The 16,362-nt window shown below is 45.4% G+C and overlaps 2 protein-coding genes across 2 annotated transcripts; one reads left to right on the top strand and one right to left on the bottom strand.

Moving 5' to 3' along the window:
* The first annotated feature begins 939 nt into the window (after positions 1 to 939).
* On the top strand, positions 940 to 5,302 carry NDUFA1 (NADH:ubiquinone oxidoreductase subunit A1). Its single transcript, XM_028715101.2, has 3 exons — positions 940 to 1,161; positions 4,263 to 4,352; positions 5,132 to 5,302. Exons 1-3 carry the CDS (start codon positions 1,060 to 1,062, stop codon positions 5,150 to 5,152), a joined length of 213 nt encoding a protein of 70 aa, XP_028570934.1. The 5' UTR covers positions 940 to 1,059; the 3' UTR covers positions 5,153 to 5,302.
* A 2,042-nt stretch (positions 5,303 to 7,344) lies between these two features.
* LOC114589464 (putative defense protein 3) lies at positions 7,345 to 13,421 on the bottom strand. The gene is made up of 5 exons (XM_028715822.2): positions 13,097 to 13,421; positions 11,573 to 11,685; positions 10,278 to 10,393; positions 8,460 to 8,524; positions 7,345 to 7,561 (listed from the first exon to the last, which is right to left on the bottom strand). The coding sequence occupies exons 1-5, from the start codon at positions 13,302 to 13,304 to the stop codon at positions 7,464 to 7,466; spliced, it is 600 nt and encodes a 199-aa protein (XP_028571655.1). The 5' UTR covers positions 13,305 to 13,421; the 3' UTR covers positions 7,345 to 7,463.
* Between the last annotated feature and the right edge of the window lie 2,941 nt (positions 13,422 to 16,362).

The raw sequence follows: 16,362 nt of genomic DNA, 5'->3' as shown, positions 1-16,362 counted from the left end.
ACAACGGCGCCACAGCGCCCCCTCGGCCGGCGAGAGGAGAGCCCGGCGCTCAGACCCAGTGGAGAGGCGCTTTCCCGCGACTACATCTCCCAGCATGCTCCGAGGTTGCCCGTCTTAGTGGGGCTCTTCAATTCGCTTGAGGCTTCGGGACTACATCTCCCAGCATGCACCGCGAAAGGTGTCCTCCTCTTAGTGGGGCTCTTCAATTCGCTTGAGGCTTCGGGACTACGTCTCCCAGCATGCACCGCCCCGCGGAGAGATTGCCTAATTTTAGTAGGGCGTTTCAATTGGCTGGATGCTTCGGGACTACATATCCCAGCATGCACCGCCCCGAGGAGACGTTGGCTCATCCCAGTGAGGCGCTTCAATTCGCGAGATGCTTCGGGACTACATCTCCCATCATGCTCAGCCCCGCGGAGAGGTTGCTTAATTTTAGTGGGGCGTTTCAATTCGCTGGATGCTTCAAGAATACGTCTCCCAGCATGCACCGCCCAGCGGAGAGGTTGCCTAATTTTAGTGGGGCGTTTCAATTCGCTGGATGCTTCGAGACTACATCTCCCAGCATGCTCCGCCAACCCCCAAAAAAGTTTCCCGCATCTTTAAAAGGTTCAATTCCCGGCATGCACTGCGGCCTGTCAGGCACCTAACAGTTGCAGTATATATCGTGGCTTTTATATATAGGTATAAATATACTGTAAGATATAGTGTAAGATATATAGTGTAAGGGCGGAGAGCGATATCCACTGAGCCTTTAAACAGAAACCAAACAAATCGCCTCAGAGCGTTCCGCGGGGCTTGTCGCCATAGCAACATCACCCCTTAACCCTGTCGTGGCCATGACAGGGGGGCGGGGGGCACATGCGCAGCTGACGCCTTTGGAGCGGGGGAGGGAGAGAAGGTTGCCTTCTGGGCCACGGTGCCTGAAGCTCGCGATAGTAGGGCTGTTGGCGGAGCATGCGCAGGAGCGCCAGCTCTTCTTTGAGGGCGAAGTCGTGTGGCAGCTCTGCTGACTGAGAGGTCGCCAGGGTCGCGGAGGGAAAGAGCCGCGCAGCCGTCGGGATGTGGTACGAGATCTTGCCCAGCTTGGGCCTGATGTACGTGTGCCTGGTCATCCCCGGCGTGAGCACCGCCTACATCCACAGATACACCAACGGGGGCAAGGTGCGTGCCATGGAAGCGGCTCCTCACGAATCCCCATCTCCCCTCTCCTTTTCTGAAATCCCATATTGCTGATTTAGGAATTGCTGTACCTTTAAGAACTTGTTTTGCGTTTATGTGATCGATAATGAACAACGGATTTAAGAGCTTGAGTTTGCTCTTCCCTTCCCCTCCCCCCATTCTTTCCCCATGACTTTTTAGAGAGTCTCTTAAAACTGGTGGGGTTGGGGGGGTGTTAAGCTGCCCTGAGAACCTTTTGGGTGTAAATAAAATTTTTAAGTGAATTGCACGCCTTCTTTGAAACTCTCTGAAGAAGTCGTTTAATATGCACAACCCCAAATCCAACGTGCAGTACTTGCGTATAAACGCCAGGAGGCCTAAGAGACCGAAGAAAAAAAGCAAGTGACCCAGAATTTCTAAAATGTAATCAAAGCCAACAGCAAAATCATAATAATGAAAGCAATACATTTCAGGAGAAAGCTAGCAAGAAGAAAAAGGAAAATTGTTTTCAGACCTTTAGTAAAAGGGCTGCAGTGTTGATTCTGTTGACAATGAACTCCAAAGCTGTGGGGCTACCATGGAGAAGGCTTTAAGAGAGGGTGGGACAAATGTATGGAGGACAAAGCTACTCACCATCATAGCTATGCTCTGGTGCCTCCACAGTCAGAGGCAGCAATGTTTCCAAATATAAGTTTCTGGAAATGACAGGGAGAGTGCTGTTGTGTTTGTGTTTATAGGTTTCCCATATGCATCTGGGCAGCCACTGTGAGCAAAAGAACGCTGGATTTGATGGCCCATTGGCCTGCTCCAGCACTTTGACTTATTTCTTAGACTGCCTTGTGCCTGGCAATTCACCTTCACCTGGTGGTTGGTCTCAGAGAATGGGCAGCTGGGTGTGGGAACTGACAGCCCTTCGAATAACTGACAAAAACCTTTTTAAGGCTTTAAAACCCATAAGGATAGGGAGAGGGAGAGTCATGTTGTCGTCCCCAGTCCCCATTTCATAATATTAAAACCCAGGGCCATCCAATGAAGCTGAATGCTGGAAGATTCAAAGCAAACAAAAGAAAACACTCTTCTACTATGGAATTCACTCCCAGGAGATGCATTGATGGCCACCAGCTTGGATAGCTTTAAGAAGTGGTTGGTCGAATTCACTGAGGCTAATGCTTTCAAGGGCTATTAGCCACTGGTATGTACTACCTCATGTGTCAGAGGCAGTATGTCTCTGAATATCAGTTGCTGCGGTTCACATGTTGGGAGAGTGATGTTTTACTCAGGTTCCCATAGGCATCTGGTTGGCCACTGTGAGAACAGGATGCTGAAGTATCCAAACTTTCTTTAATGGCAGCCCTATGTAGAGTGCATTTCAGCAGCCCAGTCTGAATGTGACAAAGGCACAATACATGAGGCCTGGACAAGTTTTATTTATTTATGTAATTTATATCCTACACCAGAGGTTTTCAACCTTTTTGAGTCCATAGCTCCCTTGACCAAGTACATTCTTTCTGCGGTTCTCCTGTGGGGCTCAGAAGCCCAGTTATGTCACCCCTTGCCTGCAGAGCTGGCAGCCTCTCACCCTTTCTCAAACACCCTCCCTTGTAGAGTGTTCCCTCAGCCTCTTCCTCTCCTCTCCTCTGGCCAGCCCAGAGGCACCATTCACCTGTGGTGCTTGTAGTCAGGGCTGCTGCAACAAACAGCTGTACAAACCTTTGGGAGGCAGAGACGTGATAGGGCATTAGAGGAGGAAGGGAAGGAAAGAGGGACAGAAGCCATTGTTGCCCGCGGCACTCCTGACCACCATTCAACTCACTCCATGGTGTCACGGCACACTGGTTGAAAACTACTGCCCTACACTATCATTGTAGGTTTATTCTAAGGCAGTTAGTAGAGTATTACAGGAGAGGAAAATAAATATTTTAAAAGTAGTTAACAATAACAGATGGGACGCAGGTGGCGCTTTGGTCTAAACCACTGAGCCTCTTGGGCTTGCTGATCAGAAGGTTGGTGGTTCGAGTCCCCTCGACGGGGTGAGCTCCTGTTGCTCGGTCCCAGCTCCTGCCAACCTAGCAGTTCAAAAGCACGCCAGTGCAAGTAGATAAATAGGTACCACTCTGTCAGGAAGGTAAACGCCGTTTCTGTGCACTGTTCTGGTTTCGGTGTTCCGTTGCACAAGAAGCGGCTTAGTCATGCTGGCCACATGACCTGGAAAAACTGTGGACGAACGCTCCCTCTGCCTATAAAGTGAGATGAGCGCTGCAGTCCCAGTCTGCGACTGGACTTAATTGTCAGGGGTCCTTTACCTTTACCTCTTACCTTTAACAATAACAGACAATAATTGCCATTTGAAATGTGTACCTTTCAGATCCCTGTCCCAGTAGATAGGCAGATTGATGCAGAAGAAAAGTATCCAACTGGTGTCTGGGCTCTAAAAAATAAAAGGTTACATATAGGCCACCCTGAACTCTGATTGGATGAAGGGAGATATAGCAATGTTTTAATTAGTAAAGGTGAGGATTTTTTTAAAAAAGGAAAATAAAGAAGAATGGTAAATGAGGACTTGTAAAAAAAGCAAATTGAAATAATAATAATTGTAAGAAAAAGGCTCAGTAGGATGATTTTTTATTAAATTTAATAAAAATTAAATTAACAAATAAAGCATGAACAAATATGTTCAAGCTGAAACTCTAGTTGATTTTCTTTGTTTATGAATAAGTTCTTTTTGGGGTGGACATATTAAGTGAAACGAGCCTCACTCACACCTGCAGTTTGCAGCAGTGCTGTTCAGACATAGGCTTTCTTACTGCATCCATTGAACCCCACAGTGTTGTCCCCTGAATTGCCCACGACATCCAGATAATCATACCTTCAGCTAAGAATGACAAGGACAGTCTGTCATGTGTATATCTGAGCCTCGGTGCTAGGCTGGGAAGCAGGGCTGAGCAATCTGCTTTTCATCTCAAAAAAGGAATAGGTCTGCCCGCACCGGTTGAATTTTTCAATATTTCACATTTTTTGTCAACTTTGCTTTAAGTCTTCTCACGTTATCTGTCTCCCACTGCCTCTTGTTTACACATTGTCCACCTTATTTCTTATGTGCCCAGGAGAAGAGAATTGCTCGGAACACCTATCAGTGGTACCTGCTGGAGAGAGACAAGCGTGTGTCTGGAGTAAATCAGTACTATGACTCCAAGGTTGGTTTGAACAAACTTCCTTGCATGCTGCTGTCTAGTTGCAAAGTCACAACACTACTTTTTGGTGGGGGTGGGGAGCTAAATGCCACAACAGTTTACATTTGTTTTGATCCCTAAATGATTTATGTACCTCTGCACAATGTTATTTTTATCCTTAATCTGTGTTCAATACTATAATGCGCACGGCATGTTCTGCTCATAGCAGAGCCCTTTTCAGATGTGTTTCTCCACATTATGTTAATGATGTGAAGAAAGAAACAGGGATGACCATGCATGCTCTGTCCCCTCTTGTGCATTCCTGATCATCTTCCACAAGTTGGAGAACAGCTGTCATTACTTGTGTAGATTCCCCATGGGTAGTTATGTGGCATCTTTAAAGACTAAATAACTTTCCAAACTACAGCTCCCATCATGCTTGGCCATTTGTCGTATTTGCTAGGACTGATGCGAGTTGCAGTTCAACAACATCTCAAGGGCCAAAGATTCCCCACTCCTGCCCTAAGGAGTCTTCTTTCCTAGTCCTGTGATGGCAGAGCACTTCTGTCAGTGGCAGCCTGATGTAGCAAAGGAAAGCGCAAACCTGCCTGCGCTTGCTAGTATTAAAAGTTGAGCAACTTGCTATGTGTTTGCACAATTAGTATTTTTCTGTTTCTGGGATTAAGGAGGACACCACCTTGAAAAGAGGTTTGTTAAACCTGATTATATAGTGTAATTTGATAGCAGCAGCGTTGTGCACAGCAGACACATTTAACTCATTTGCTTCACTTTTTATTTTCCAGGGTTTGGAGAACATTAAGTAAAACCACGGTGCAATGAAAGCAACTTAATAAACATGTATTTGACAAAGTGTGGAGCATATTGATCATAATCTCACGAGGAGAGAGGACAATAAGCTTCTAATACTGTACCAATAAAATTGCAATAAAGAAATAAAATACAGATTGAAATAATGCAAATGTGAGAATGTTGACAAGACAGACAGAATACTGTATTGGGTTTGTTTTTCATGCTGACCTTCATGAAAGGTACATTTGATACATTACTCTTAACACATGGTTGCTGTTGTTGGCTTGAGTGATGGCACTTGTAGTCGAAAACATGTGGAAGGCATCATGTTGACTTATCCCTATTTTAAGGGGTGCCAGATTGTTCTTCTTTGCTCTTTGATTACTACGTGAAACCAGTGGGAAACATCAGCTGCAGAGTTGGGTATACTGACAACAGTTCATTCTCATTTTCACCATCTAAGCCAGGTGCATCATTGGCCATGTTTGCTAGGACCAATGGGAGTCACAGTTTAGCAACAATAGGAAGGCCAAAGGTTTCTTATCCCTGGTCTAAACCTAAGGAGGTGGTGGTTATCCTGAATCAGTGTTTTGAAATTCCTTTTTGGCATGATGAAACTAGCTAAAACTTAATCCTGATAAGATGAAAGTACTATGTTTAGGGCTTATGACTTTACTATTCCTGAAGGAACAAATATGCAGGCATGGTGCTCCTGGACACAGCTTTATATTTGGATCCTCAGGTAGTATCTACCATTTCACAAGCTGTGGATGTTTCTAGAACAGGCCTATTTTGGCCCTTTAGGTTTCTATGCAGCCAAAGTGACTTTCCCTAGGCCAGTTCCTCACCCTCCCTGAGTAGTTTTGCCTGGCCGGAATGTTAACTATAATAATAATGCCTCCCACTTGCCTGGATAGAAAAATGTGTGGTATGGTATGGGAGTATAGAAAACTTTGACTTCTGCATGGCTGAAATGTAGCCTCCTGTTCAAAGGTGAAAGTCCACCACTGGCATGTGCCCCCATTCCAAAGGTTGCTCATAAAGGAATGTGGTCCCTCCACCCCTGATCTAGAGAAAATATATCTATGACACTGGAATTGAGTGGTCAGAATAGAATGTTTGTGGGTTTTCAAACTTGGAGCATATTGTGCCAATTTTATATCAATTGGCTAGGTTGCCTGTTTGCTTTTAAGCCTAGTTTAAAGAATTAGACATTGACCCTTAAGTCTGTTAATAGCCTGGGACAAAGTTACCAGAACTTGCCACATGAATTTGTCTGAGCCTCCAGTTGGTTTCAGGGGCTCTGCTCTCAAACATGCCTCTGTTAGCAGATACTAGGTGCAGAGCCTTTTTATGGTAGTGTCATCATAAGTCTGGGATACTTTCCCTGGAAGATCCAGCAAGCCTGTTAATAATAATAATAATAATAATAATAATAATAATAATAATAATAATAATTTATTTATACCCCGCCCATCTGGCTGAGTTTCCCCAGCCACTCTGGGCGGCTTCCAATCAAGTGTTAAAAACAATACAGCATTAAATATTAAAAACTTCCCTAAACAGGGCTGCCTTCAGATGTCTCTTAAAGAGAAGATGGCTGCTTATTTCCTTCACATCTGAAGGGAGGGCGTTCCACAGGGCAGGCGCCACTACCGAGAAGGCCCTCTGTCTGGTTCCCTGTAACCTCACTTCTTGCAATGAGGGAACTGCCAGAAGGCCCTCGGCGCTGGATCTCAGTGTCCGGGCTGAATGGTTGGGGTGGAGACACTCCTTCAGGTATACAGGACCGAGGCCGTTTAGGGCTTTAAAGGTTTCACCCTTTAGGTGAGTTAAGGCTCTTTTGGAGACATCCAGTGTCATGGGAATGAAGTCTGCTTGTACAACAGGACTGCTTTGTTCTCTCTGCAACTCCATCTGTAGCCCCAAAATCTGTTCTGGAGAGCTGAGGGATGCTTTGGAACAGATATTGTGGGGATATGAGGAGCTGTAGGGGGGAGAGAGGAACCAGAAGTCCTGTTGCAAAAGGGAATTTCCTATGTACAAGTGGATGAACATCACTGGATGTTGCCCAGTTTTCATTAAACATGCACTTGGGAGTGTAAACACTTTTATTTTTTTAATCTATCCCATCCCCAGTGTCTTAAAGATTATATTAGAAGGAGCAGAAAAGCTGTACACAAAATGCCAATTGAAACAGCAAGCACAAGTTTAGGAAAGTCTTCACTGCAGTGAGCAGAGCTTTTTATTATTTAATGCATAGCCCACACAAAACAATGTGTTTAGATTACTAAAGAATGCGAGTAAATTGCTGTAGGCTGGTTTCTAAATGTATCCCAGTAAAATCGGGAGCAGAGAGAAGATTGCTGCATTAGCAGATAGTGACCTTGTAAATGATTCCACTCCACAGGTAGCTTTGGAATCTGCAATGGTGGAAAGAAAATCAGAGTCATGAAGATACAGGTTAAGTTGAGATACAAGTGGAGCTTGCAACAAAATGTTGTGGTGTGAAATGGGCCTGTTTGGGTTGTCAGACCCCTAACCAGGCCCTTTCCAGTATATTTCATTTCCCCCCATTTTCACCTGGTTTTCTGTTTCCGCCCCATCCATCAACAATCGGTCAGCATGTCATGGCCATGCTCCTCATTGTGTTAGTGTGCATTAAGAAGCAGGCAAGGCACATCATTCAGACCATTGGGCATTTTTTCAGTGCTGCTCCAAAAATTACATCAGTACATTGTGCATCTTTTCCAGTTAATGTTAGTTGCTTTTGGCTCCAATGGGGCACAAAGCATTAAATTTGCAAAACTACATCCTGACACCTTTTGAATTTTATTCAGCATTCAGTTTCTGCCCCAACAATAAGGTGTCTTTTTAAAATGAAAGGTACACGCATCAACTTCCATCATAGCTAATGATTTTACTAGGGCCAGAGACTATCAAACAAGGCAGTCTCATGTAAACCAGTAACCCCTTCTGTCTCATAATAAAACAAGGAACACTTCTCATGATCCCATGGCGGGGTATCAAGTATCCAAGCAAAGCATTATACCAGCTGATACGTTATTGCCCTTCCCCAGTCTTGTTCCCTTCAAATGTTTGACTACAAGTCTAAAGCCATCCCACAAGCAATGCTGGCTGGGGTTGATGGGGCTTCTAGTTACTAGCATCTGGAGGGCAGCAGGTTGGTGAAGGCTGTGTTATTGGGATATATTTAACCCAATGCCATCTGTACTTGTGGCCTATTCAATTTCAGGGGAGATGCGTAGTTACCTTAAGACTGGGAACTTATTTCACATAACAGAGTGGTAAGTTACTCACTTCTCCAGATCACTTTGGATTTGACGTTGGTCCAGTAGATGTCATGAGACTGGGCGACTGTAGCCCTGATACAATAGGAAAAGGGACATCACAATTACAATGCATATTGAGATTGGGCTCTGCCTACTCCTGCAATCATCATCATCATCATCATCATCATCATCATATTATTATTATTATTATTAAAAACCCCTCCAGTTTGTAATTACTTTGATGCAGTTCCTAAAGTTCATTATACGAGGGTTAAAGATTTCCCCTGATATACTTCCCATAGACAGAGACAAATGAAACTCGGCACAGTTATTAGTCCTTCTCCACATAGATACCAGCAAGAGTCAAAGCACTTTCCTCATCACTCTATGCAGTTGTGGAGCCTCGTGAGTAGAAGTCAGCAGGTTGTGTCAGAAGCCACGACTTGACCTCAGAAATCAGCATTTCATCATCTGGAAAAAGCTTGCCCTTCAAAAATAACTTAATGGTTGGAAAGAGGTGGAAGTCTGATGGTGCAAGGTCGGGAGAATAAGGGGGGTGAGGAAGGATTTCATAGCCACAGGACCATGCTTCCGTCTGAGCAACATGTGAGTTGTGAACCGGGGCATTATCCTGCAGGAGGCAGACGCTTCTGGTCAGCATACCACGCCTCTTGGTTTTGATGGCCTTCCACAATTTCTGCAGCAGCGAAGCATAATATGTCCCGGTAACTGTGGTAGCCTTTGCCAGGAAATCCATCATCACTATTCCACGCTGGTCCCAAAAGACCATGAGCATGACCTTGCCTGCTGATGGTTGGAGGTGGTGAGGTGGAATGTTTCCATTGTTTGGACTGGGATTTAGTCTCTGGGTCATAATGATGGACCCATGTTTCATCCTGAGTAATTAATAATTAGTCTGGCAAAGAAGCCATCATGGTTTTTGTGACACATGGCCAAACAAGCCCATGAGCATGTGGCTTGTTCCTGCTTCTGGAAAGGCAGCAGCCAGGGAACCCACCGTGAGGACACCTTTCCCATGAACAAATGGTCATGGATGATTTTTTTTCTACAGAGCCCACACTGATCTTGACATCTGCAGCTAGCTGGCAAATGGGTATGTGATCTTCCTCCAGAATGGTGATCTCCACTTCATCAATGAAGTGGCTTCATCAATGACGGACTATGGTCGCTTGGGAATTGGAGCTGTTCCACCAAAGTCTGACCACACTTGAACTGACGATGCCAGTGCTTGACTACGTCATACGATGGGGCATCTTCCCCATAAGTCCCTTTCATCTCATCGAACGTCTGCCGTGGTGTGTGCGCTTTCAAGTACAGGAACCTGATGACTGCCCTGCATTCAAGTGGTTCCATTATCAGACTTACTCCACGTTAGCACCCGTAACAGAGAAACTGTTAGGAGCTCAAAGCTACAAATTACCACATTACCTAGGGAGAGATGTACATGTGCAATTTCATCCTCCTATGATAACCGGAAGTGGGTCAGAGGAAATCTTTAATGAACGACCCTCATACTCTTAAAATAAACTTGCCTTCTGCCTTCTTGCAGAATGAAATCATAGCATGCAGACAGAGAAAATTATCTCCCATTAATTGCCTGGTAATGTTTGCAGCCATCAAAAGAGGCTTCTGAAGCCATGGGAAGGAGCTTAAATCCAGATCAGGAATGGGGAGCCTTTCCCTTGAACTACAATTCCCATCAGCTCTAGCAAGCAAGACAGGGATGGCCAGGAACAAGAGTTGTATTTCAGCAATATCTGAGGATTCCTCACAATTGTCTTATGATTTAGGGAAGGCAGTATTTTAGAGAACATGTGAAACTTACACAAATATAACTACTGAAGGGCAGCCAGAGTTGGGTGGAAGCCATGTGTAACTGTCTTGTCCTGTTTTTAAATTGGTATTAGAATGAGTCACTGCGCCTTGTGGATTTCCAGAACACTGCAAAAGGAGACACGTCACTTTAAATAAGCTTCCTCAAATTTATCTATTTTAAAGCAGAACCAAGACCCCATCACACTTTTTATAGAGCCAGTCCAGAAATATTGGGAGATAAATTTATTTAGTTCACCATCCATTAGTAAACAAAATTCATTTCCCCACATTGCCCAGGTTCCTGCTCTGATTTTTAATATTGCAACATTTTTTTTTAAGCAGCCACTTAGTATTCATCCTTTACAGAGATTCGTTTGCCTTTAAAAGCTAACCAGGCACGTTCAAATTCAAATGTTGAATTTTACAATCTGAGTTAAATTGATGGCATTATCTTGAAGGTTATGATTCCTGACACATTTTATAGACCAAGAGTGGGGGGCCATCCCCCCTCTAGCTGTGGCTGAACTACAACTCCCATTATCCCATTATCTGGAGGGCTAAAGTTCCCCCAAACCTGTTTTGGACATTTGGAACCAGCCATTTTAGGACTTTTGGTCACTTCTGCTGTCCAGATATCAGAAGTGTTGAACTTCCCACTTATTTTAATAAAAGACACGTGGGCCTTCCTTTCTGACTTATGATGCATTGCTCTCCTGAACATGTTGCCATTTCTTCACAGACAGGCTGTTTAGGGCAGGGATGATTAATCTGCGGCCATCCAGACATTGTCAGACCCCAGCTCCCACTAGCCCAAGCCAGCATGTCTAATGATCAAGGATGATGGGAGCTAGAGCTTCAACAGCATTCAGAGGACCGCAGATTAGCCACCCCTGATCTAGGATGTGGCCAAATTCTCTAATGCAGCTGATGGGAAGTGTAGCCCAAAACATCTGGAAGACACCAGAGTGAGGAAGTCTAAACTAACCTCATCCCCACATCCCAGAGATGGGGATATTTAAGTTGTCCAGATTTTGGGCTACAAATCCTATCATCATCTCTGACTACTGGCCATGCTGTCTGGAGCTGATTGGAGTCCAGCAACATCTGGAGGGCCACACACTCCTTAACCACTGGCATAGGGTCTCATCAAACTGTAAGTGCAGGAAAAATGAATAACTAGCTGGATCAACTATGAGTTATATCGTTCAATCTGTGACCCTTCTCTGGTTTGGGGTGGGAATGGGGACTGTTTCTGGCAATGATTTTGCTACAGCAGACACTAAAGAATGACCGTTTGTCTCTTACCTGTAATAATTTAGTATTATTGGGAGGAGTTTGCCAAAAACCTAGTGCAGCTGTGGAACCAAATGCACGAGCTTCCAACAATAACCCTCTGTATGCAGAACCAAGGATCTGAACTGGAGAAAGATGACAGGCATCAAGTAACAAATAAGCCTGGTTTGGTTAAATCGCTTGTTTTCCGCAGCTGGATCTATAATGGTGTTTATAACCTGTCCAGGAACAGGCTATATATTATGTTTGGAGAGCCTTTGGTGGTCCAGATGTGGCTGAACTACAGCTCAAAGCCGTTGGCTATGCTTGCTGGGACTGATTGCAATTTTAGTTCAGCAGCATCTAGAGGACCAAAGATTCCCCATTCCTTATATATTCTCTGGCTGTTTTTGACCAACTACATTCTTTCTTCGCCCCCCCTTGTGGGGCTCAGAAGCCCAGTTATGTCACCCCTTGCCTGCAGAGTTGGCAGCTCCTCACCCCTTTTGAAACACCCTCCCTTGTGGAGGGTTCCCTCAGCCTCCTCTCCTCTCCTTGGGAGTCTTGGGGAGCTGCAGCTGCTGCCAATGGTCTCTAAGCTGCCTCCTCACACTGCCCCACCGAGGCCTGGGAAGCAGCCGCTGGCCAGCCCTAGAGGCACCATAGCCTGGGGAGCTTGTATGCGGCACCTCTGATTATCCTTAAGTGCCATGGCAGGCTGGTTGAAAACCACTGGCCTACACCATCCCTGCTGGAACCCTAACCTTTTCCTTCTCTGCCCACTGACACACACATTTGGAAGAGAGCCCCCATTCCCTGTCTTTCACAGGCGCCACCCAATTGAAGGGTTGATGCCTGGCCATCACCAGCCTTTGTTGTTCTTAATGACTTATACCCAAAGTGATACCCTGGTCCAGAAAAACAAAGTTAGGCTGCATTGTCCCACTGTTAAATGAAACTGTCTATGAGCCCATCTTAATTCTCAAATAACTGATTAAACTCCAGCACTGAGGAATCTAGAGGAGGTCAGGGCACCCAAAAACAGGGTAGGGTGGGTGGATGAGGGTACCCATATACCCACAACAAACTAGAGACATATGCAGCAACATTATCAAAAGCCTTTTCTGGAAAGAGACTAAGTGCAAACTGTAACTCTATCTGGTATTCAATTAAGTTTTACTCCAATTACACCTATGGAACTTAACGGACAAAACTTAGTCACTTTGATTAATTTCAGTAGGTTTACTCTGAGTAAAACTTAGTTGCATACCACCATTATGATGAAGTACAGAGAAGGTTGCAAAGGGTTTTGCATTTGTGCCTACCTATATCTTAGGAGGAAAAACTTGATAAATATGTTAGCTCGGGTTAGTAATTACATTATATAACATTTTTCTTTTGTGTTTTTTTAAAAAATAATTTTGTGAGTTAATTAATGAGAATATATAGATTTCTTCTCCCCTCATTTTTAATAAATTATTGAATAAAACAAAGGTATTATTACAGACATCTATCTATCATCAACCAAAGTTTTTAAAATCCAGTTTAGGAACTTACCATTAACAGGCTGCCCGTTTAGGAAATAGGGTGTACTAACTAGGAATTCATAGGGTGCTGGAGTCTGCTGAGGCTGGGTCCCTGTGTGAATAGGTAACATATTCTCACAGGCTGATGCAGGAGCACCAGTTGGAAAGGCATGAGATGGACAGAGCATGATCCAAGGGGCCATCAAGCTGAAGAGAAGGAAGGGGTTCCAATAAGCCATGTCTGCAAGAGAAGTAGCTGCTAGTTCTCTCTCACTCTCCCCTGCTCCTTGGAAGCAAGAATGAATTCTCAGAGGCTTGAAGAATCTTCAAAATGATGAAAGCATGAGCTTTGCTGAGTCACTGACCCATAACAGATTCACTTTCTACTCATTTCGGATGCAATTATAACCCCCTTCTCTTGCTCACATGACTTCCAAATTGAGAATTGCATATTGTTTCTTAAGGTTTCCATGTGGACACGAGCTAAGGAAATGGATTATGGAACTTGCACGGTGAGGACTTTACAGTGCTTTTGCCTGTTTCAAAGGGGCATTAGTTTTCTCCACTGTCCACTTCTATATTAAAACACACACACACACACACACACACACACACACACACACAAGTATTGTGTGAACTGCATCTGTTGGGAAACTGCAATCGGTTGCTGCTTCCTAGTGTGTGTACACACTACACTGACATGTCATAAAACAGAAAAGTGTGCAAACTTTTGGTTCATTTGTTCATCAGATAGAGCACAGGGTTATCAAGACCACCACAGCAGAGAAAAATATACATACAAATTGCATGGAAATTGTGCCTTTTAAAATAAGAGTATAACAAAACCCACAGATTTAAAGTACAGTTTTGACCCACAATTCCTATTTATTTTAATGATTACCGTATTTTTCGCTCTATAGGACGCACCCGACCATAGGACAAACCTTGTTTTAGAGGGGGAGAACAAGGAAAAAAAAATTCTTCCCCTCTCTGCTTAGCGCCCCTTCAGCGAAGCGGCAGGAAAAACGGAGCCCCTTCCATTTCTCCTGCCGCTTGGCTGAAGGGGCGCTGCGCAGAGAGGGGGAGAATTTTTTTTCTTGTTCTGCCCCTCTAAAAACAAGGTGCGTTCTGTGCATTCAAGGTGCGTTTACCCAAAGCCTCCGGAGCAGCTCTGGAGGCTTCAGGCGGCTACCTTGGAAGCCTGGAGAGCGAGAGGGGTCGCTGTGCACTGATCCCTCTCACTCTCCAGGCTTCAGTGAAGGCAACCCGAAGCCTCAGGAGTGCGGCGGGAGTTCCCGCTGGGCTCCAGAGGCTTCGGGTTCCTTTCGACCTGCTCTTTGGGGTTGGCGGGGGGGGCGGAGCGCTGCTTTCCCCCACCGCCAGCCTCAAAGACCAGGTCGGGGAGCAGCGCAAAGGCTGCGCGCCACCTTCCCGCTGCCCCCCGAGCTTATGGGGCTGGTGGTGGGGGAAAGCAGCGCTTCCCCCCCCCCAGCCTCAAAGACCAAGTCGGGGAGCAGCACAAAGGCTGCGCGCCACCTTACCGCTGCCCCCTGAGCTTGTGGGGCTGGCAGTGGGGGGAAGCAGTGGGGCAAGACTCTCCTGGCTTCAGCGAAAGGAACCTGAAGCCTCCGGAACACAGCGGGAACTTGCACTGCGCTCCGAAGGCTTCAGGCGGCTATCCCTGAGAAGGCACTTCTTATGTCCTTACATGGTTCAAGGGTACAGATTGTGAGAAGGCATCTTCCAAAGCAATCCCACCCCGCAAATAGCTTTGGAGCCTTCTTGCCTCTAGCCTAGCCCTCACCCCTTTTCGTGTTCCCGCTGGAGTCTTCTTTTGCTTGCCACGCCTGCGGGCTCTCTTCCAACCAACGCTGCCAATGACAGATCTTAAAAACTTGGGGCCGGTGAGATTCGGCAATCGCAGCACCTTGCGCCTGCTGGACCTCCTGAGCGGAGCGGGTTGTGTCTTGCTCCTCGTGAAGTAGGGTGAAATGTGAGGAGTGTTGCAAGCCGGTGCCGAGGCAGAAGGTCTGGCCGAGATGGTAGAGCACAACTTCTCTGTCAGGGGCTTCTTCCTAACCCAGTGGAACACCAGTATCATACGCCTCTTAGATGGGTTGGACATACTGAAGAAGGTGCTGGAGGCCCAAAGACCAGGGTGACTTCAAAGCGGAGGATGCAGCAGGCAGTTCCCTATCAATGGTGCCAAATCCAAGCAAATGTTAGCTCCAGTCCTGTTAAATCGATCCAGCAATTATGAACGTTAAATAAGGGATTAATTCCTCAGGCAGTATGAAAAGACTTTCTGTGGCTTTTTAATAGATGGGAGCCCCCAACTACTGCCACTGTTGACAGCCTGTTGCCCCTTCACTCTGCTTGAATGGGTTATGTCACAATGGTTCCTTCATCAGGTGTTTGTGAGCATGAAAATGCTGTTGGGAGTTTCAGCAATGAAGGCTCAGGCATAACATACTGTTTGAACATTTCCTCTTTTTTTATTTAACAAAATTTATATACCACTTTTATAATTTATATACAAATTATTAGGAGAGTAAGTTAAAAATATACTGTGGTTTATTCACTTAATAGGCTACTTTACATACTTTATTCCTTCTTATACTTCTATCCCACCTTTCCTCCACAGAGCATACACACTTCAGCCTCCACCTTCTCCATTTTATCCTGACAGCAATATTGTGAGCTAGGGCCATAGCTCAGTGGTAGAACAACTGCTTAGAATGCAGAAGGCATCAGGTTCAGTCCCCAGCATCTCCTGGTGGGTACTGGGAACGCTTCCTCTTGGGAGGCTTTGCGTTGCTATCGCTGAAGCCAAGGAGCCTGCATTCGCTCCATAGGACACACACACATTTCCCCTTAATTTTGGAGGGGGAAAAGTGCGTCCTATAGAGCGAAAAGTACGGTACATCCTGGTTTTGATGGATTCGGCAAGGAGCTTGGCTGCGTAGAGTTCCCTGGGAAGAGGGACTAATTGCTAAAGGACTCTGGAAGTTGCAGCTTTGTGAGGCAGATACAGTTCTTTGAAAAATTATTAGCACCCTCAAATCACAGTTCCTAGGTTCTTTAGGTGAATTCAAGATTGTTTGAAGTGATAATGCTGCTTTATATGTATGGTACAGATGTGGTGCTGGTGGAGGTTACCTGTCAGCAGTTAGCACTAGAACAACAGCTTAAGCCAGGGGTCAGCAAGGTTTACCTCCCCTGGGTCGGTTCACTCCAGCGGAGATCCCTCCGTGGGTGGATCGTGCACATGTGAGTGTGCGCACCCACTATTTCTGA

Source organism: Podarcis muralis, chromosome Z (genome assembly GCF_964188315.1).
Source record: "Podarcis muralis chromosome Z, rPodMur119.hap1.1, whole genome shotgun sequence".
NCBI lineage: Eukaryota > Metazoa > Chordata > Lepidosauria > Squamata > Lacertidae > Podarcis > Podarcis muralis.
Note: the sequence above shows the minus strand (reverse complement) of the source record. Positions and strands in the feature narration are given on the sequence as shown.